Source organism: Zosterops lateralis (genome assembly GCF_965231275.1).
Source record: "Zosterops lateralis genome assembly, chromosome: 4".
NCBI lineage: Eukaryota > Metazoa > Chordata > Aves > Passeriformes > Zosteropidae > Zosterops > Zosterops lateralis.
In genome coordinates this window covers 17,803,031-17,825,560 of record NC_139765.1, presented here as the reverse complement: position 1 = coordinate 17,825,560, position 22,530 = coordinate 17,803,031, and the positions used below count along the sequence as shown (strand labels likewise).

Genomic DNA, 22,530 nt, shown 5'->3' with positions numbered 1-22,530 from the left:
GAGAAGGAAAGGCTAATGCAAAGGCAGTGTCACCTGACAGACCAGGTGGCTGGCAGGGCTGCAAAGAGAAGCCAGGTGGCTTCAGGCTTCCTCCATTGTGCTCTCCATGTGCCTGTGCTTGGGGCAGGAGCTAACTTCTTCTTTGTTTGAAGGACACTGCTACTGTGGTGGTGAGTTATGAAGTGACCTGAAGGCAGGCCCTGCCATCACCTCCTGGGCTCTTCAACTCTGTGCATGAAAAATGGTGGCGTTTACAGCCTCCTGGCAGCAGGAGCTCAAAGGGAGTGACCTGTCACCCTTACAGTGACCACAGGGAGAACTGCCCATGTGCAATGCCAAGATCCATTTTTCTTGAGGAAAAGAAACCAGATGCAACTATTAGAACCAAAGTGCGTGGGGAGAGGGTTAGTCACTCTGCAAGTGTCAGGGTCTTGTGAGGAAATAGCAGGAGTTTGCTGACTAATGCCAATGACGCTCAAGGAGTAAATGAGAAATACGGAGGGAAAACCCTCTGTTTCTGAATTTGGAGGAGAAAAAAAATTGAGGGGGAAAAAAAGGAAGGAAGATGTACAGAGTTACTAATCAGCCCCCGAAGTCTCTGACCTATATCTCCCTCCTTTCCTTGGAGCCATTCTTGAAATGAAAAATTAATAGAGAACAACCAGGTTTTACCTCCAGGGCACCCTTTCGGGCTGCCATGTACTATGGGCTGGGACGAAGGGATAGGACTTTAGAGTCCCTCAGCATGATGCAGAAAGCAGAATAGTCTCAGTCCAGGATGTTGCAAGGATGTCCAGGGAGACTGAAAGCAAGAAGGTAATCCCCTCTCTTGGGAGGATGGTCTCTGGCTTCAGGTGGTTGGGAAAAGGATGCTGAGCTGACACATTAGGTTAAAACAGATCAAGGAAGAAGGATTGTCCTTGAAGATACTGTAGCTTTAGCAGGGGAAATGGAGTTGAGAAGGGCAAAAAAAGTATATCAGATCATTAGTCCTCTGAGGGTGAAGTTCATTCTGTCTACATTTTTAGGTTTTTGATGAGGAAAGAGAATCCTTATTTAAGAAGCTAAAACCTAGGTTTGTGGGCCAGGAGGTTTCATTTCCCAGTTCTGATGCTGCCTTGCTCTTTAAGCTTGAGCAAGTCACTTTACTTTCTTCTGGCTCCATTTTTATCTCTATAGGATGTGGATTGTGATACTCTGCAAAATATTTTCAAACTCATTGAATATAGGAAGGTCTATGTTTTCTGAGGTGAGGAGGGCCTGGGCATTTCATGTCATGTGCTTTGTGTTGTGCAGCAGGAGGAGGGCTGATGCTGTGGAGTTTCTGCCTGCACTGGAATGGGCTCTGTGCCTTCAAAACACACCCACAGCTTTGGGCACTGCTGGATTCGCCCTCCCACATGACATGGGAGAGATGGAACCATGTATCTGTGGAGTGCTGTGAGAAGAGGTGTTATCACCCACTGTGGCAGATGGGCTAGGCTAGTGAGGGGATCTGAACATATGTGAAAATCTGGGCCTTTGCCACCTCCTGATGTTGGATGACCTGAACTTAGGTGCCCAAGATTACTAGCTCTATTTTATGTATAGGTCTGGATGCATCATGTTGTCTTTGTTGTGGTCCTTCAGAGCCTATCTCCTTAGATCTTTGCAAGATACCTCACTTACTGCTGTCTTCTGTGATAAATATCCTCCATAACCCTGAAGGGCCAGAAGCTGAGCCATCCGTGCAGTCTCTGCATGGACTTCTGCCTCTTCAATATTAGGATGCCTTATGCAGCTTGAGAAACTAGGTTATATAGCAGCTTTAATGGGGCTTTTTCCAGACACTGATTGACCTGATTCCTCAGACCAGCTGTTTTATTTATTTAGCAGAATAGGAGAAGAAGAATGCATCTCCTACATAAATTTGTTTAATTGTGGAGTATGTTTAAACTATGTTTTTTCATAAATTGATGTGGAGCTTTTACTTTATATTGATTTTGTCGATATTAATTTATGCACTAGGAATGAGGAAGATTTGTCTCTCCATCTCATCCTATTTCTAGAGAGAGATTTATTTAATGCGCAGTATAATTTGTCTAATGTGCAACTTTGTATGTAGAGTGTACCCAGATTCAGCAGAAACAGTGGGTATAATAAAAGAGAGCACTGTAGTGCAGTGCTGTAAATCCCTCTGTAATTAAAAATACTAAATTAGTCAAAGTTTGTGTAGTCAGGAGACATGACTAGCTCAAAAGCAGGCATACACAGTGAGAGTTTTCAGTGCAGGGCAGAGAAATTGGGTCTGTATTCCTCTCTGTGGATATGGTATCTGTCAGGGGAAGCAACTCTTCATAACACCGTTTGCCAGGAGTACAGCTTGGGTGGTGAAGAAGAATTGTCCGGAGTTATCCTAGGGTTGTCCTTGCATGTTCCCAAGGTGATGGAGGAATCAGTTCTACCAGCTCCCACATTGTCTCACATTGTCCAGTGTCCTCTGCTTGTGTGTGTCTGTGCGTGTCTATGTGTCCTGAGTCCTGTGCACACTTGCAAGGTTGGATTTTACGCTCCTACAGAAGTGTCTCTAAAATTACTTCATTGCTCTGAAGCAGGCTGGCACCAGCAATTGGTTGAATTATTCCCACCCACCCCCCCCCACCCCCCCCCCGTCTGTCTTTTTGTCTGTCTGTCTTTCTTTCCTGGTGTTGGCACAGATAAAATTACTGCCTGAAATTTTCAGATGGGATTTCTTTTTCTTATTGGAATTTGTGAATCTCCCTGCAAATAATGAGGGGAAGAATCAGTTTATACCAATGTAAGATTCACTACCTCTGAGTACTGTCCATCTGCCTGTCCTATATCCAGCTTATGACCAGCACTGCCTGCAGTGCCTAACACTTGCTTTCTCTTTCTGAGAGAACAGGAGGAAAGGTGGGGCTTATGCTCTAAGCAAAAGTCCCGGTTTGGAACTGAGTAACAAGACTTTGTTGTGTGTTCAAGTTAAAAATAATTTGATCTTGTTTATCTGAACAGAACCAGGATATAAAATAAAGTTCTAGTTACAGTTTGGGTTTCAGTTTGACTTGATTCTGTTAGTGTAACATCTGTTTCTTCAACAACCCAGAAGAGAAAGAAAAGTGTATGTTATGGCAATGACCTGCCATTGAGGTCATCCAACAGCTTCCCTATTTTAAGACCTTCATTTTTCGTTGTTCACAACTTTACTAAACTTAAACTGTCTGGGCAGAAATTTTCCATCCCAGCTACCTGCCTTAGAATGTATATTTAGAAAACAGCTCTTTTATGCCTCTCTTGAATTTTTGGATGTGCGTTAAATATAACAAATATATAAAGAAATGAGACAGCAAGCCTCCACATTAATAACCAAATAAAATTTGAATGGTATAAATGTAAAGGATACCACTTCTGCTGTCTGAGAGCATCAGCCCAAAAAAATGGTTGTAACCACAGCCTCAACTGGCAAAACATATCTCTGAAGGACTTCTACCTAAGAGTTTCAATTGAGCATTTAAAACTAGTGGAAGCTTTTCACATTAATCTCCCTGTGCTTTGCTTCCCTGCTCATGACATAGGGATAATACAGTGTCTCACTTTATAAGGCCAGTGTGAAAACGCATTCCTTTATGTTTGTGAAACAAACTCTAATGATACATACTGTAGGAAAGGCCATGAGTAAATTGCTAATTCCGTCTGCAGAGCGGAGTGTGGCAGGTACACAGTAAACAAGGCTCAGGGCCACACCTCCAACAGCGCCAAGAAAATGAAATAGTAACTGGGTGCTCACTAGGTGAGCACCCCGGATCCTGTTGCACTGGGTGAGACCAAGGTCCTGTGGAAAAATAGCCTATGATTATGTGATTAACCCTCTGCTATAGTGCACAGGCAAGAAAGAGGGTCAAAGGTTGCACAGGTAACCATAGAGCTGAGTTTTCCTAAGCCTTATGTTCTTGATTTGCAGCTTTAAATACAAATATCTCTGTTTTCTGTGTAGTTGTTTGATCATGCAGGGTGGGAATGAGGAACAATAAACAGCTGTTGCTCTGGGGAGAAGAGACAGGAAAACATTTGGTGCTGTTTGTCATCAGAGAGGAAAATTGGTGAAGACTTCTATCCAGACATTCTGTGTAGGAGCAAGTGTGACCCTCAAGATAGAAGTTCAGAGTTATAGGAAAAACTCAAATGAACTGAGATACATTTTTCCCTTGTGACAACTGTCTGATTTGTGCTGTTTTTCTCTAATAGTGCTTTGTACCATTAACCAGCAATGCCACAAACCAACAGACTTGCAAGTTATTTTGAGGAAAAACAAGATCATGCCACTGTTCTTTCTTTGGGTCTTGTGGGAAGGTGTTTCCTGATTCTACCCTGGGTACTCCCAGCTCTGGTTGCTCCCTCTCCCAGATCCTGCTCTGTGGAAGTCCCAAATGATACTCATGAGACCATAATCTTTAAGCTTGGGAAAATAATGCCCTGACTAACAGGCAGAAGCAACCCCAAATCTCTCTGCCTTTGTTCACTTTCATTCCATTTGTGTTCTCCCCTCAGGTAGAATGAAGCACTGCTGCCCACAGCCTGTTCAGAGTTGTATGTGGGCAGCAGCAGCAGGGGAGGAGAAGGCTCTGGTTGAAGATTTGCAGTTGAGGTAGTGATAATGCCACCAATGAGCAAGCTCTGGGGTGGCTGCAGTGCACACCTCAGTAGAAGTTGGCCCATGTCACAGCAGTTATCAGCTATTTCTTCTGCACTAACTTAGGATGGGAGTAAGCCTGTCACTCCAATCCTGTGGAGGAGTTGGGCATGGAGAGCAAAGATTGCCATCAGCTGGGAGCTATGGGATACAAGAAAGTTGTATGCATAAAATGACTTTAAAGGGTTACATACTCACTGAGCTGTTTTTAGGTTGAGGAAAGTTGTTCATTCTCTGCCAGCATTATGAGTCAAACTAGGATGCATAAACTCCTTAAACTCTAAAGTCTGTGCACAAGAGCCTCTTCTTGATGTGGTTTTCATAATTGATGTTTGGCTATTTCACAGTTGCTTTTCCCCATGGAATTTCTCTTTAAAATACCCTATATTTCTTTTTAATTTTGACTGTTAATGTCAAGTTTATATTTCAGAAAAAATATTCAAACATTTTTTTTTTGTAAAGCTAGGATATCATTAGGGTACCTTGTGGAGGGAACTGCTTATTATCTGTGATATCCCCAGAGAAGGTGATAACTGAAGTCCTAGCAGTATTTCCCTTTCTTCTGCATGCGAATTTTCAGAAAGGTTTGTCAAGACAGACATCAGTTTGCCAGCACTAGCTGGTTATTGCAGTTGATCAAGCATTAGGGAATTGTGTTCTAGCAGGCAGTGACAGTTCCTTCCTTCCTTCCTTCCTTCCTTCCTTCCTTCCTTCCTTCCTTCCTTCCTTCCTTCCTTCCTTCCTTCCTTCCTTCCTTCCTTCCTTCCTTCCTTCCTTCCTTCTCTCATGATGTGCTACTTGTTTAATAACCATTGTTAAGGGGTGGAAAGTGCCTAACCCATAAGGTGGCTGTATGCTCCCTCCACGGAACTCAGGAATGCCACAGCCTGAAGATGTTCTGTGAGGCAGAAGGTGAGATAGTGAAGATAATATACCCCTCTGAAGATCTGGTACATTAGAACATGGGATGCATTACTCCATTTCTGACCTCTAAAAGTGACTTCTTTTCATCTCTTACCTCATGAAAACCTCTTTGCCCCTTTGCCAGCCGGCTGGCCGAGTTCAGAGTTAGACAGAGCACATAAGGCAGGGGAGATGGGATTGCTTTTGTTTCCAAAAATGAAGGCAACATGAGGACTTGTTTTGATTTATTCTTATACCTGGGTGTAATAACAACCTCTGGATTTCAGTGTAAAGGTGGAAGGGAATGTGGTTGAATGGAGTTGGGTTTTTTTAAATTGCATTAATACGTGATCTGTATGAAAAACAACCACCTTCACACAGGAATGCAGGCAGTATTTGCAAGTTGCCTGTGGATTAAGGAAACATTTGGAAATTTGCATTTTTTCCTGAGACTTATTTCTTTACACAGCAATGCTGATTGCTTATTCTGGGACAATGACCAGACAAGAAGGTTTTTAAAACAAAGGTAAAAAAAAAAAAAAAAAAAAAAAAGAATAGAAAATGTCTATTTCAAAACCTTAAAAGGGTCCCATTTTTTAACAGAACAGAAACAAAATGACAATTCTTTCTGTACTTTAGTACTGAATTCTTTAGTTGGACCTCAGAGATATTTGCCTAGAGAGAACTCTATTTTTCATATATTTATACTTCCTTGAGGAAACTGTAATTGTCAGATGTTTATAGATACTTCCTTCTTCCCTCCCCCCCCCCACTTTTCCGTGAAGGCTGTTTACACCAAAATAATATCTTTATTTTCAGAGTTCATCTGCTCCTGCTGCTCCTTTTGCAGCTGAAGACACAATACTCAGTCTGTGCCATCACTGTTGGCTGCTGTGACCACGGACAATTTTCACTCCAGGTGAAGAATGTGCAGCAGCAGCAGCAGCCATTATGTCAAGAGCAGAGAGAATGTTTTTCTATGCATATAGCTAGTCATGGAGAAGGAAGGGAAGGAAAAATCTGCAAGAAAACCAAATGTAGATTTTCTGAGTGTGCTGCTTGAGGGGTGGGCACAGTTACTGGAGACTTTACCTTCCACAGGATTTCTTTTGAAATCAGTTAACAGCAGTTAACTACAGATTATGCACTTGTAGAGAAGAACTTTCTTTTTTTGAAGAGAGAGTGCAGGAGAGGGGTTTAATTTAGATTAATGCATTACTTGGATACCTGAATTGTACCCACACGTTTTATGGAGTTCTTTTTTGCTTTTTTTTCTACATCAATTCCCTTTCAAAACCCAAGGACAGATGATTAATGCCCTGTTCCTGCTAACGTTTACACATGTAGTGGGCTTTCAGTCTGTGAGTTGTCCTGATGAAGTCAGTTCAGACAATTCATGTGCTTACACTCAGACACAGGCACACGTGGCAGTAGTGTGAGGGTCTAGCCAGCAGTCCTAGGGGAGCAGTTATATAAAAATGTTAGAGAATATTTTGTGATGCAGACACTGTCTTGAAAGACACTTGTCACCTGGAAAAGCTGAAGTCTCTGGACTGAATCTGCCAGGAAAAGCAAACAGACTGGCCATAAACCTTTCCCCTGTGCTTTTGTCTGCCTAATTCATCTCATGGGTCACAGCCTTGCAGTTGCTGGTTGGAAGGTGAGAAGTCTCTGCAAGCGTTTGGAGGACTGTGGCTTAAGAGGCAACACAGCAAGATCATAAAAATATAAAAATAAAAATAGCGGGGAGGAAGACAGAATGGAGAAATGGTCACTATACCCATTGACTGTATTGCAGTGATACAAGTGAAAAATACATGTACATCCAAAGTGTAGTCACAGGTTCATGGTATGAAATGGTATGATGGCCCACAAGCATGGATGGAGCAGTCATCCACTCCCAAGGCTGCCCTGAAGGGTAGAGGCAGCATGCAAGTCCCTCAGATGCACCTGTAGCATTATTTCCACACTTCAGTCTCATGGCTGTACCAAGGATTACAGGAAAACATTAAGGAGGAAAAGATGCTCTGGTTTCTCCTTCATAACTTCCTGGCCAGTGTGACAGAAGCAGTACTTCCAGCTGACTGAGTGCACTTGGAGATGTATTTTCCAAAAGACCCTGAGCAACCTCTGCAGTCACATTCCTCAGGGACTGATAAGCCTTTGCTACAGGTGTTTTCTCTCACTTCCAGCATCCTGGGAAACCCAGACATTTCCTTGGTCACGGTCCAGTTTCTCAGTGAGTAGAGACTGTGTTGGTCCTGCCTTCCTGTGGCCCCCTGCTACAGCTCTGCTGAAGCATTTCTGAGTTGTCACAAGTCAGTAGAAGAATATATTTTTCCAGGAAGCCTTGTAATATAACTGCACTGGCAGCCTCAGGAGAGTGCCTTTCACCTACATCTGTATTTTGAGATGTCTTAGGATTGTTTATTTGTTTGTTTATGTGTTTGTTTGTTTTAGCAGGGCTGCACACGCTGGGTCACTGTTGCGGCAATCCATATGATTCATGTCTTGTGCAGCCTGACAGGTTTATTGTAGCTGAGTGTGCTGAGCTGCTCATTGCGGGTGCTGCTCTGCTCATGCCAGGCCAGCCCATGGGGCCAGTGCAGGGCTGTTTGCAAGTGTCAAGACCCAGAGGGTGATGTGCATGGGAGGGCCACTCAAGCGAGCTGCTTGCCTTAGCTTTGGGAAGTGGAAAGGACGTGAGAACACTTGTTTGGGCTTTAGTTTTTTAAACTCCTCCAGGAATAGCATGTTCTTTGGAGCAGGCAGAGCAGAAAGCAGGAGGGTCAATTTTGGGATCTACTGGTGCTGTCAGGATCCAGTTTCACATTTATTTTCTGTCTCTGCAGAGCATGGAATAAGTTAACATTTCAACAGCTTGGAGTCTCTACTACTGAGCCATTAAAAGACTAAATAATACCAAGTTCTTAGGTACTCTGGGATCAAAACCCCATAGGTTTTAGGTATTTGAGTAGCTTTCATATCTTTTTGCTTGAGTTTCACTTAAACCTGTTTTTTACACCAGTTTATACCAGTTATACCTGCTTCTGTCTGACACCTGTCTTCCTTAAGGCTCAAGCATTACTCTGTCTTGTGGAGTTCATCAGTTCATCATCCACTGATGCCCACCTGAACCTTTCAGCCTTTTTGCCTTTCTTTTTTTTTTTTTTTTTTTTTTTTTTTTTTTTTTTTTTTTTTTTTTAAGTGCTTTTATTTTTTTTGTCAAAGGAAATAGGAGTGAAGGCGTAGAGAGCTGGGAGAAGAGGCACAGCAGGGTGAATGCATTATGGCCTTGCTGAAACCCAGGGATGAGCTGGCATGAAGAATCAAGACAAAACAGGAGTGACATCATTAGTTGGGAAATTTTGAGCAGTTTCATGAAAACCTGTTTGGTGCCATTTCTCATGCAGTCTCTGAGCACCCTTTGCTGGTGCTTGGCCAGGTGAAAGGAGTGTCACTGGGAGCCTCCAGCCAGTGGTTTTTCTGGGTGAGCCCCAGAGGGACCTGTACTGTTCATGTGCTACATGTGCTGTTCCTGTAACCCCCTGGTGCTTCAGGGTCCTCCATGCTTGACTTAGCTGTGGCTTGTGGCATGAGCTCTGCAGGGTGACAGTGAGCTGTGCAGGAACAGGGTTCCCTGAGCAGCTGTGCAGTGCGACCCAGCCCTTGCAAATTGGGGATGTTTTTCCGTGACAGCACAAAGAGAACAACTCTCCTGCATTTGCTTGTTAAACTTCGGTAAACACCATAAAAAAACTGCTTAGTAAATACATTTTCTCTGCCCAAAAGCAACTGCCCCACTCCTTTTTGTTCTGCAGATAACAGACATCAAAATGAAATATGGACCTGTGTTCTTAAAAGGTCACAGTTATTTGGTTGTCAAGGAGATTGCATATTGAAATAGGTCTTGTTAAGGTTTGATGATATGCTAGAGGAATTTAATGAATTGGGACTTTGGTTCATAGAAGTTGGAAAATGGGCTAGAACTACCTCATGATCTTGAAGATGGAGATGATTGTCCCTTTCTCCTAATGCCACTGGAATGGGGAAACTGGATGGAGAAGGGCTTTGTGTCAGGTGCAGAACGAGTGGCCATAGAATCATTGAGGCTGGAAAATACTTCTAAGATCCTCAAGTCCAGCCTGTGGCTGGACACCACCATGCCACCTAAACCATAGCAATGAGAGCCATTCCAGTAGTTTTCTGAATGCTTCTAGGGATTGTGACTCCACCACTTGCCCGGGCAGCACATTCTAATGCTTACCCACCCTTTCAGGGAAAACATTCTTCCTGATGTCCAGCCTGAACCTGTCTTAGCACAACTTGAGGCCATTTTCTCTTGTCCTGTTGCTGATTGCCTCAGAGAAGAGACTGGCCCCCTCCTAGTGTGCTACAACTTCCTTTCAGGTAGTTGTAGTGATTAATGAGGTTACCCCTGAGCCTCCTCTTCTCCAGACTAAACAACCCCAGCTCCCTCACCTGGTCTTCATAAGACTTACTCTTTAGACTCCTCACCAGCTCCACTGCCCTTCTCTGAACATGCTGCACCTCAGTGTATTTCTTGTAGTGAGGGTCCCAGAACTGAATACAGGCTTTGTGGTGCACCCTCACCAGTGCCATGTACCGGGAGGAATAGTCATTGCCCTGGTCCTGCTGACCACACTGTTTCTGATCTGGATGCCACTGGCCTTCTTGGCCACCTGGAGCCACTGCTGGCTCATGTTCAGCTGCCAGTCAACCAGCGCCCCCAGGTCCTTTTCCATTGGGCTGCATTCTGGCCATGTTTGTCAGCTCTTGTTTGCATTGTCCTAGTTTCATTTAAGGCATTCTTCTGCCTGGCTCAAAGCAGCAGCTCATAGTGTCAGTGGTCTCCAACCCTTTCTGCCTAATGCATGGTGGGTTGCTAGGGGTGCTGCCGTCATACACATTTTAGTTGAGGATGCGATGACTACACATTTTGTATTGCTTTCCAAGATTTGGCTGGATGAGTCAGCTGGTCCTCTGATGACTCATTTCAGTCTCCCATGAGCCCAGGAAGGACTAAAGAGGGAAGCAGGGCTGTTTTCAGATATGAAAAATTACCAAAACCATGGTATGCACTGCAAACATCAAATTAATTGGGCATTTATACCGGGTGTTAACTTGTTGCTTCCCACTGAAACTCTTTCCACAGTTATTGTGCTTCTGCTGAATCTAGTTTTCAGTCTCTTCTTACTTTTCATCCATATGGGTGTTGGAAAGCTTTTCATGAGTTTTGAGTACATAAATGATGAAAGTTTGCAGGACTTTCGGTACTAAATTCCTCTGGCTGGTTTTTCTTGTTGTGTTTTTTTTGTTGTTGTTGTTTGTTTAGGTTTTTGTTTTGTTTTGCTGGTGTTTGTTTGGTTTTGGTTTTTTTGGTGGTTTTTGTTTTTTTATTTTTTGGGGTCTTATTAAAATTTGTTTGGGTTGTTTGGTTTGGTTTGGTTTTGGGGTATTTTTGTGGCAGTTTTCCCCTCTGATGTGCTTGGAGTGTTGCAGTTTTTCTAGCAAAACCCATAGGCCCACCCCGGACAATTTTACTCCCTGGTCATTCCTATGACTGTGGAAAAGCTGAGATGCCTGGTGTTCTCCTGGACCTCCTGAAAGCTCTTGTGATTTCACCACAAGTTGCTACTAATCTTTTTTTTCTGGAACCTGTGGAAACAGTGGTGTATTTGCTCCTTATGAGAAAATCATACAGAGCTTTTTTTCCCAGAAATTCTTCTTTCCTTCATGACTCAGTTTGGCCATACTTCCCTTACATCATTAGTCAAAACCCATAGGTGTGACTGTGGATAGCTTGGCTGCAACACCACCAACACATTGGTGATTCTAAACTCATTGTCCCACTGCATCTAAGCTGAATCCTTTCATTTCGTTGTGTAGGAAAAGGAAAGAATTGAATGTTCTGAGTCGAAAGCACATGGCTGCAAAACAGTTGTAGTTGTGCCAAAAAGATACTTCTGAAGAGGTTGGACAAGTGGCTGTATGCTGCTGGAAGCACAAAGTCACATGTCAGTTCTTAAATGTAGGATCAGGAATGAGAAGAAGGCTTGACAGCCTCTTTAACTGGTATGTCATCTGCAGCCATCTCTCCTTTCTACTGTGGATTTTTGGCTCTGCTGCTTTAGTTTCAGCATTTGTGCCATACCTGTGCCACACAGCAGGTACTCATGATCAGCACTTGAACAGGGCCTGAGGTGCACTCTGGTGCCTGGGTCTCTGCAGGGCACTGTGCAGGGTCTTGAAAGCACTGAGTGATCTGGAGCAAAGTTACACCAAGGGAGTGTTTATTGTCCAGGCTGGCTGTGGGGTCTCCCAGTCTAGCCCATCTCAATGGTAACATGCCTCAGGCTGCACTGCAGAAGGCATTTGGCTTGTGTTATACTGGGTCTCGGCTTGTGTTATACTGGGTCTCTACATTTAGCTTCACTCGTCTTCTGTCATGCTCTAATTTTGACAGTGCAGGAAGCCCAGCAGCCATGGTGTTAAGCACTGCAGAGCTGAGTAAATAAATATGTCAATAAATAATCATATCCTGCACAAAAGAGAAACCTGGGGGAGAGATTGATGGTAGCCAGGGAGTTCTGCTGATACAGGTGGAGATTTTTATTATTTTGTTTCTCCTAATGACTTCCCTTGGACTGATTTCTTTTCTTTTAAAGCTTTGAGGGGGAGTAGGCTGTTAGTGCTGTCCCTGAACTTCATCACACACAAAGGCCTTATATTCTCCTTTCTCGAGTAGATAGACTTTCCTGAGCTTCTGGATGTTTACTCTTCAAGGCTCTGAAATCCTTCATTTAGTTTATCCTCATGCCTAAATCAGGGTTTTCTTCTATGTAAGCAAGAGCTTTGTACATCACCTAGGCTGTCCTTCCTTGGCCAAACAGTCTCTTCCCTGCACGCTGACCTGGCCTCTGTCCTATTAGACCTTGCTTAAAAATGAAGTTGATGTGAAGCGAGTGGGAGATCAGGTGTGCACCAGCCCCAGCAAGCCAGTCAGCGGTGGAGCAGGCAGGTGTCCAGAGGCACTTCTGTGGAATTGCTTGGGGTAGCATCACTCATTTCTTTTGGAGATTAAGAAATTCATTGCCTTCATGGGTCTTCTGGCTGTGCAAATGTTTACTTGTCTATGTGTGCCTGAGTGTGACCCTGTGTTTTGTATGACAGAGGTCAGTACAACCCCAAATATAGCAAACAGAATCACTGGTTCCCATAGATAAACCTGTCAACACACTGTTATCATGGAGGCTGCAGTAGCCTTCTTATCACCTGTGGTATCACACAAGAGCTAGTAGCCAGTCTCAAAGGTGAACAGACCAAGAGAGACAATTGTTTTGGGGAGAATTGAGTTCACATCCAAATCCTGCACCCTGTGTCTCCATGGTGATTTTTGCTTTTGGGCCAGCTGGCTCAGTCCTACTGTGCCTGTTCTGGTCCCATCTCATGGCCTGTTTCACATCATGCATTTCTGGGTTTACAGTCCTAGTTTGGAATGCAAACCAAAAGCCACAGGTGACAGCAAGAAAAGGTTTCTGACTATTTGGCTGTAACTTTGGGGATGTTTTCTTGGCCCTAAAGCCTGGAAGACAAGGTGAAAAATGCTCAAGGTGTTTCCTTGAGGAGCTGAAGGCTTTTCTCTGTGAGGGTCAGGTGTGTGTTTGTGTGATGATGTGAAGGCATTATTTACAGAATTGTTGCAACTCCTTAAACTGGAGGTCAGGTGATCAACCTGCACTATCCTTTCTCTTCATTTCCTAAAATACCCCACACGCTCAATGTTTGAGAGTGCTGTAGGTCCTGTGAAGGTGCCTGTCAGGCGGTCAGCAAATCAGTCTGTCTCAATTTGCTGCTTTGTCAGAGCCCTGTGCCCAGCTTCCCTGCCTTTCTCCTTGCATCTTCATCTTCCTTTGCAGCCAGATCCTGTGTATTCCATCCAGACCTCACCAGGGGCATGTCATGCCTCATTTTAAGTGGTGCTGTGGGTGTTGCCGCAGTCTTCAGCTCTTTAAACAGATGTAATGCTGCTCATGGGTTCCCCAGCAGCCTGCAGCACAGCCCCAGCCGAGCATTCCACACTTGCCTCAGTTCTGCTGGGTCTCTCTCCAAGAATTCTGAAAGAGGGATTTCTTCAGCAAAGCATTTGTTAGACATCCTTTAGTGTCCTCCAAAGATAAAGCTTCAAAGCAGGACTTCTGTCAATCCTACCTGTCCGATTTCATCTTTTTTTCTGTTCTTTCTTTCTCATCCCATCTCTGACTCCCATGCAGACTTTCTTCTCCTCTGAGGCCCTTGGGAGTACTGATCTTTTGGTTGTAGAACTTCTTCCTGACTTGACTGACACCCACTTTCCTAAAATGTCTTTATGCTTACATTGTGCAGAAGTTCCTTTACACGCTCATGCGCACCTTGAAGGCTTTCAGGTGCTGCCCCCGCCTCCATCTTTATTGTTCACCACCTCATTTTGTTCTTGGGACTCCAGAAGTCCTCCCTGGCTTGGAGGACTGTTGCTTTGCAAGGGAGGGCTGTGATCTGTCTTCTCAAGCCCCAGAGACTTGACATGGGTGCCACGGACTCCCAGGTTTCTCACTTTATGTCTGGAGAGCGCTTTGATGTCTTGGTAGGGCATTTGCAGTCTCATTTCATGATTTCTGTAGAGTATTTCTGTCAGCTTTGACAGATTGCTGAAGGGGGTACTAGGGTCTGGCTCTGTTTTGTCGAGGCTGTAGACGATTAAATTGTATTCCCTTGCTGACTTCATTTGCTTTCCACGCAGTAACACTGAGGTATCCTGAACAGAAGTTTTGCACTATTCTAACTGTGCTGAGTTTTCCCATAAGAAGGTATCTAGGGGTTATCTTTCAGTTCAGGGGAGCACGGACTGGACTGCTGGACCTTCTCACACCAAGATCTAGAAATTGGTGTCAGGTGCAGTTACTGTAGCATCTACAGGGAAGTGATGGGGCAGTCTTCGGTGAGATATATATTTAACCTGTGTTCTCAGGTGTTGCATAGTTAATTAATTATAATGTGAAACATAAACTAGTCATGTGATTAACTGAGGAAATCTGCAATATCTCTTGTCATTACTGCAGTGGGAGATGGAGGAAGAATCTTGCACTGAGATGTAATAATGTATTGAAATGTAAATGTATGTATTTGTCTCTGAGATTTTGCTTCATGTGCCTAAAACCAGGGATATGTCAGAGGAGCCCACAGCTTGTTATTCACACTCATCTGTCCCTGAGCCCACAGCAAAAGGATGAATAAGAATTGTAATGTTTCTAATTACAGCTAAGAAAGCTTTCAGTAGCCAGCAGACAATTTGCCCTTGATTTAAGGAGTTAAAGGGAGAGTGAGGAAGGGAATAAAGATGGTTTGTGAGGCAAACAGCAGTATCCTGAGCCACATGCCAAAATAACCTGATCAGGCCATGATAGGGAGTAACTGCCTACACCAACTCCATGCTCAAGAGTACTGAGTAAGTCCTGGTTGATAATTTTCATCATACTTACAAAGAAAACTCATGATGTGCAGAATGAAACAGGAGGCAAGGTTGTTGATGGTATAAATGCAGGAAAAGGATATGTAGGAGGGCAGTTGGGGTGGCAGGGAGATAAGGGATTTGAAGGTGATGATGATTAGAGTGCCCTGGCCATTGCACTAGAGCGATGTCCTTTTTGGGTGGGGGTGAGAGAGAAGGAGATGGATGCTTGGCTTTGTCTGTTTGATTTTGTTTATGGCTACTCTGTGCATTGGAAAGTCTTGCTTTTTCATTTGGCCATAAGACATGGATCAAACATAGCAGGTTGGAGCTGTGTGAATCCAGGTCTGGAGTAGTGTAGGGGACGTGCTCTGTCACATCTTACATCTGTGGGAACTGCTGTGCGCTACATTTAGAAAACTACTAATTAGGCTGAGACAGTTTTACTAGCAGGACAGGAAAAGCAGAACAGGGAGGCAGGGAAATTTTCACCTGGAACAAAGACCTCTTGACATCTTATGCTCACCAGGAACAGGAAGGAGCTGAGGCTGTTGAGGTCTCAGCTCTGCTTTGAGGTTGTCTCCAAACATTTGGTAGCACAAGGGAAAGAATTTGTATAGCCTCCAGGGACATAAATTTTCAGGAGGTTCTGAGAGTGCAGTGGTGCTGGGGACAATGCCTTCAAAGGAGCCACACAGAGGCCACTGTGAAGAAGAGTGCTGTGCTTGAGACATGGCTATTTTGAAGAAGCAATGCATTACCCACACCTGGCTGATCCTCTTTTCACTGCCTTTTTAGCCTGGGCGTGTATATGGGTTTGCAGGCTTGTGCCTCTCTGGGGAGAAGGGGAAGATATTTATTTCAGTATTGTCTTACGAGCATCATTTATATGCTGAACACACGCCATGTGCTTTCTACAGTATTTTTCAAGCAGGCACTGCCGTTCTGGCAGCAGCCAGGAAGCAGCCTCTGGTTACAGAGCACTGGCAGCTCTGCAGGTACTGCAGAAGGTCTGACTTCCTACTTAATATAGGGCACTGACTTGGTCTCTTGCCACCTCCAAGGCTACACTTAAAAATCAGCAGTAAGTGCTGGGAGTAAACCAGAAGAAAACATCAGTGACTTTCAGACTGTTCCTTCTTTAGTCCCCAAAGTGTATTTTTTTGCCCTTTAGGGTGACATGGGTGGATAGAGAACTTTACCTCATTTGCTTTCCTGAAACCTGTTAGAAGTACAAGTGAGGCAGCTGCGTGATTTGTGTGTGCATGCAGAAGAGAGCCATCTGAATTGTAAATAGCACCTGCTAAATTATTATTAAGTGAAAGCTGACGTGGGAGGAGTTCTCAGGAACAAAAAACCCTCAAGTCTTTTATTAAAAGTCATTCCAGCTGTTTTAACACTGTCCCTTGGCTGCACCTTACTTACTTCAGCTCGTGTAGATGCTATGGGGAGATATGTGAGTCGTATCAAGGAGAGGGAAGGCCCCATTCAATCCAGTTACTGTCAGTTTTATGAGAGCTTTAAATGACTACACTAAACTCATTACTAAAGAAATGAACTACCAATTTTATTTAATGCATGGTGCCTAACCCTGATTCTGCTCCCAGCCCAGAAATTCGCCGTGCTCAGGGATGATACAAAACTTAGACTTACACTCCTCAGGTTATGTATTTAGCTGTTGTGGCATCCTAGCTTCATCCTGGCTGGCCAATAGAGGCCTGCCTTGCACCCATGCCAAGACAGGGACCAGGTCAGTTGGAATTGCCACTTGGCTTAGTCCAGCCAAAGCTTCGGGTGGTGTAGATGGGGCTGCAGGAATGCTCAGTGGGTGAAGCTGCTCATGCCAGGTATCCTTACCCCCTCCACTCCTGGCAGAGTGCAAAAAAGGTGAAGAGCCTGGTGCCAGCCTTGGGCATTCCATGCAAAATGCAGAAAGGTGACTGCTAGGATCTTCCTGCAGAGAAGGGAATTGATATGAGAGGCCCAGCCTTGCAGAGGAGGTTTCTTGTCAGACCTGTTAATGGGGTGTTAGGAGAACTTTTCCCAAGTGAAACATCCCATTTTCCATCCCTCCGCAGCTTATGGCCCCTCTGTCTTTCCAAGACCCCAGGAGCAAGAATGCTCCCTGGGGGCACTCCCACTGTCTCTGAGACATCAGTGCCACTAAGTTTGGCTGGCATGGATCACCTCATTACTGCTGGCTTGTTTCCTCATGGATGTTGTGGCAAGCTGTTGTCAGCCTATGTAATCAAAAGGCTGAAGGTGTAAATCATATTACAGGCTGTAATGAGGAATTTGATTCCTGTAATAAAACCATCCAACTTTTATTCACATTTATTACTATTCCTAATACTGCCTTGGAGCAAAAATCCTTTTTGAAAGAAACAACATGCCACCAGCACAGTTTCTCAGGAAATTTAGGATTATGTTTGTCTCACATTTCCTGTACATTAACTGTACAGGAAAATTTGCAATAAAAATTACTTTGCTGCAGGAGCTGCCTTTTCCCATCACCAAGCTGTCAATCAGCCTGTAATTTCTTGGTATCGGACTATGCTGAAGAACTCACTGAGTTATTTTCCTTACAATGTGTGCCCTTAAAACCTCAAACATGAGAAAATAATTCTGGATGTAAGGAAGATGATTTCATAGTTCTTTTTTTAAGGGAAAAAACCCAGACCTTTTCTGTGATGAGATGTAACCTCTGAGGAGGGCAGCACTGGCAGCAGAAGAGTCCAAAGTCCTTGCTTTATCCACAGAAGCACTGCTTCCTTCATCCCCTCCATTTTTGGGGTGCCAGGGTGAGTCAGTGTTTATCCCCTTTTCTTGTCCTCTGCTGAGGCTGCCAGTAGTGTTTCAGGGACAGCAAGGGGCTGGTTGTCGATGTGGAAACCAGTCCCTAACAACTCGTTTCACCAAAGGGCACAGGCAACCATCTGACATTGACAATGTTGAGTGACTGCTGACCTTGTTTTTAGCATCAGCTGATATCGAGTGGAGCCCTGCCAGTTTGCACCAGTTGAAAGCATGTCCCTTAATGGTGGCATTATCCTGATTTTTACAATGGTGCTGAGAAAGTTGCAGCTGCTGTGCTTCACATCCTTGACTTTAATTTGCTATGCCTCAGTCTTTGGGTGTTATCTTTAGAGAGGCGTGCAAGAAGAATGTATCTCCTTGTTCTGCGTCAGTCATTTTTTCCCTTTTTATTTTCTACAAAGAGAGATTTCTCAAGCACACCATGGAATGAAAGCCATAAAACTATAAATTACACTTCTGCTAGGTCCATAATATGTTACCAATTACATCTGCCATATTATTTGCATCCAGGGGGAAAACATACATCAAACCACCCCCTCTCTCCAGGCAGGTCAGTACTGTACTAGAAGGAACACCATGATTCTTCTTAATCAGTGGAAAAACAAGCACGGTTTTGGCTCACTCACATACGATTTTTGTATCCAGGATGACAAGTTGAGTAGCACTGCTGTGGTTCCCCGAGCTCACTGCCTGCCACATGCCATGGCTTTTGTGACAGCATCATTGCCCTGTGGAAAGGAGAGAGGAGAGAAGTGACGTTAGCAGGGCAAGGAGCTGAAGAGTGTCTGATACCCAGCTGCAGAGACCTTGGAAATTGCCCAGGAGGATGGGGGCGCATGGGGTAATGGAGTTAAAAGGAATGACAGCAAACAGTCATAAATCCACTGAGAGATGGGGATCATGTCTGCAGAGGGCACAATGCTATGGTTTGCAGGGTGTTGTTGCTAGAGTGGGATCAGTGGGGTTTTGTGTGCCGTGTTCAAGCTCAGGTGAGGGTTTCCCCATGTGTCCTGAAAGGGTTTTCTTCTGCGTCTGCTCTGCCCTCCTAAATTCATCACTGCCGCAGGGGTGAGGGCGGGGGTGGTGAAGCAAAGTGGAGAAATTGCTTGGTCTGTTACTGCTGAATAGGTAGCTGAACCTACTCATGGTAGGTTTTGGCTCACCACAGCACCCCTCTCCTGAGCCACTCTTGGCCTTTGGGCTGCTGGGAATTAACTGGAAAAAGAGTGTTGGGTGTGTTTAGATCTGTTAACTTGATTACTGAGCTTTGTGAGTGTGGAGTGACATTCATATTTTTCTATATGAGTGTGTAAGTTTATGCATGCATGTGTGTGAGTGTACACAAGCTCCAGAAAATCTTCTGAAGAGGATCATGGACTAGTGAAGTATGAAGAGGCCAAGTCAGGTACTGTCATGCTTCCACATGAAGAAGTCACCCATGTGCACTGCAGAATTTGTTGTGGTTTTATTACTGAAGCATTCATTCAGCTTTTAACTTTTTAAAGTTGAAAACAAGTCAAGGTTATGATTGTGTTTAATAATTCAACAATGGTGCCAGCTCAGCATATTGTCTTATTCTTCCATAGTCGTTCTGGTTTATTAAAAAGAAACACTGATGACAGAGAGAAGGGTGAAGTAGGCTGTGCCTTTCTGCTGTAACTCCTGCTGGGTGCTGACTCCTTCCCCAGAAGTCCCCATGGATTTGTGTTCTTCACAAAATGTCTGCCCCAGCAGTACTGTCCCTACCCTGGGCAGGGAAAGCCATCAGCAAGTCAGAACTTAGCTGTCTCCTTCTCCATGCACCACATCTTTTTTCTCTAATAGGTATATTTTCTGTTCCAGTGGAATATTACTCAGAATCCTTCAGTAAATCTGTCTTGGTGATACATTATTTTCACTTTGGTTATGAGGTTGTGGGATTGTTTTTTGGTGGTCTGTGGTTTTTTTAAAAGATTTAGATGATCATTAATTCTTCTGAAACCAAATAAGCTTGCATTAAAATAGGTTTGTGACTTTTCTGTAAAAATAAAGCTATATTAGGACCTAATTCTGCCACATGCTAATGTGAATGTTGCTTCATGAACAATGCTGTTCATTTCCAGAGGATCTGCTTTCCAGTGATGGTATTGCCACTGTGAATAAGAATAGATGAACACAATTTTATAAATCTGGGAGTCCTGAAAGCACACAGTGAAGCTCATGTTGTGTAACTCCCATCTCCAGTGTCCCTGAGCACAGACTAGCATTGTGCACAATTCCCACTCACAGACTTGGCAAGCAATCTGAAACATCATCTTCTTCTGTCCTGGCTCCTCAGCTTTATCTATGCACCTCCATTTGCTCACAGTGTATCATCTCCTGGTCCTGTCTTCACTGTGTAGGCCAGAAGTTACGTAGTGGTTTTGTGGGAATAAGTGGAGGGCTTAAGTCCAATCCACCAAACTGCTTAAGATTGGATGAGGCTGAGGATTTGAGATTTGGCTTCTGTAGTCAGAATACTTTGCAGTATTTGACATGAGTTCTTCCAGAGAGCTAGATATATTCCTGGAGACAATAGGAATAGAAGTCTCTTTCGGCAGAGGAGGTAAAAATAACATGTACATTCCTGTTATTAAAAATGAAAAGAGGGAGAGCAAGAGAGCAGAAATCTTGAATGTTCTTAGTATAATTCAATCTGGAGTAAGGGTTTATTTTAGAGCATAATATTTTATTTATGTCAAATACACATATCTGGAAGAACTTGCTTTTTGTGTGTGCATGTGATGTATCTGAAGCCTGTATCCCATTTCCCTTTCCTGCCACCGAGAAAATGAAAAAAGCTGGGGAAGGCAGCTTGACACTGTGGTTTCACTCTGATGTTGTATTGCAGGTATGGCCTCGCATGTGCAAGTTTTCTCTCCTCATACCCTTCAGTCAAGTGCCTTCTGTAGCGTGAAGAAACTGAAAGTGGAGCCGAGTTCGAACTGGGATATGACTGGGTACGGCACACACAGCAAAGTCTACAACCAGAGCAAGAACGTGCAGTCCTCCCAAGCTGCTGCTGCAGCCGTCAGCACCTCCCTCCAGATCCCCAACCCAAGCATCCCTTACGAGCAGACCATCATCTTCCCAGCAAGCACGGGGCACATTGTGGTTACATCTGCCAACAGCACTTCGGGTGTGGTTGCAGTGTCTGGGCAAACACTGGGCGGGCCACACAACCTGATGCGTCGCAGCACTGTGAGCCTTCTGGACACCTACCAAAAATGTGGACTTAAGCGCAAGAGTGAGGAGATTGAGAACACAAGCAGTGTGCAGATTATCGAGGAGCATCCACCAATGATTCAGAACAATGCCAGTGGGGCCACTGTAGCCACCGCCACCACCTCCACAGCCACTTCCAAAAACAGTGGCTCCAACAGTGAAGGGGATTACCAGCTGGTGCAACATGAGGTGCTCTGTTCCATGACCAACACGTATGAAGTGTTAGAGTTTCTTGGCCGTGGAACCTTTGGACAAGTAGTCAAATGCTGGAAACGTGGCACTAATGAGATTGTAGCTATCAAGATCCTAAAAAACCACCCTTCTTATGCCCGGCAAGGCCAGATTGAAGTGAGCATCCTGGCTCGGCTGAGCACAGAAAGCGCAGATGACTACAACTTTGTTCGTGCTTATGAGTGCTTCCAGCACAAGAATCACACATGCTTGGTATTTGAAATGTTGGAGCAGAACCTCTATGATTTCTTAAAACAAAATAAATTCAGTCCCTTGCCCCTTAAGTACATTCGACCAATTCTCCAGCAGGTAGCAACTGCCCTAATGAAGCTGAAAAGCCTGGGACTAATTCATGCTGATCTCAAACCAGAGAACATCATGCTGGTAGACCCATCCCGACAGCCATATAGGGTCAAGGTCATAGACTTTGGTTCAGCTAGCCATGTGTCTAAAGCTGTGTGTTCTACTTACCTTCAATCCAGATACTACAGGTAAGAGATGGGAATTTTCATTCATTCATTCAAATGAATGAGAGTCATCCCTTAATTCTAAACAGAGATGGCTGTTAGAATGGCTTGTTGATGATAAGAAAAAATGATGTCCTAACCTATTGGAGTTTATTTGCATTGAAAACCATTGTAAGTTTGTAAAAAAAGTGTTGTAAAAATAGAGTTTGCCAGTTAAAATTTAGAAAGTCTTTCAATTGTATCAGTTTGTTTTCTCTGGAACTTTTCCAGAAGAGGGGATGTCCACATTTCCATTCCAAGTCTATGGATATAGGTTCTTGGTTTCAGAATTACTTTAACCTAAACAATCAATCCATATTTCAAATGTGTCTTCCGGTTGGTACTCATATATGAAACCTGAGACTTAACAAGTGTAAGGTTGGCCCACAGGAAAACTCTATGGATGCAGAAGAATGTTTGTCAATGATTAGTTTTCACACAGGCTCTGAGTCAATGGGAGTCTTCTGGCTGGTTCTTTTCAGCTCTCCTCCAGGCAAATATTGTCAGTGATTTGTGTTGGACTGAGGACCTGTCGTTGTCTGTTGATTCCCACTCACAATCCTTTGTTATATGCTAGGATGGAGTTGTGACCTCAGCATAGGTGTGCCTGGAGTGAAATGTGTGAACTGGAT

The 22,530-nt window shown here is 44.1% G+C and overlaps 1 protein-coding gene across 4 annotated transcripts in view; it reads left to right on the top strand.

Moving 5' to 3' along the window:
* Nucleotides 1–22,530, top strand: part of HIPK2 (homeodomain interacting protein kinase 2) — a 138,220-nt gene that overhangs the window by 20,505 nt on the left and 95,185 nt on the right. For 3 of the 4 annotated variants that reach the window (XM_083858846.1, XM_083858845.1, XM_083858844.1), the window contains exon 2: nt 20,788–21,883. The exons of the other annotated variant lie outside the window; for it this stretch is intronic. In XM_083858846.1, coding sequence (XP_083714972.1) covers nt 20,788–21,883 — 1,096 coding nt within the window. The remainder of the gene's footprint in view (nt 1–20,787; nt 21,884–22,530) is intronic. 4 annotated transcript variants of the gene reach the window in all.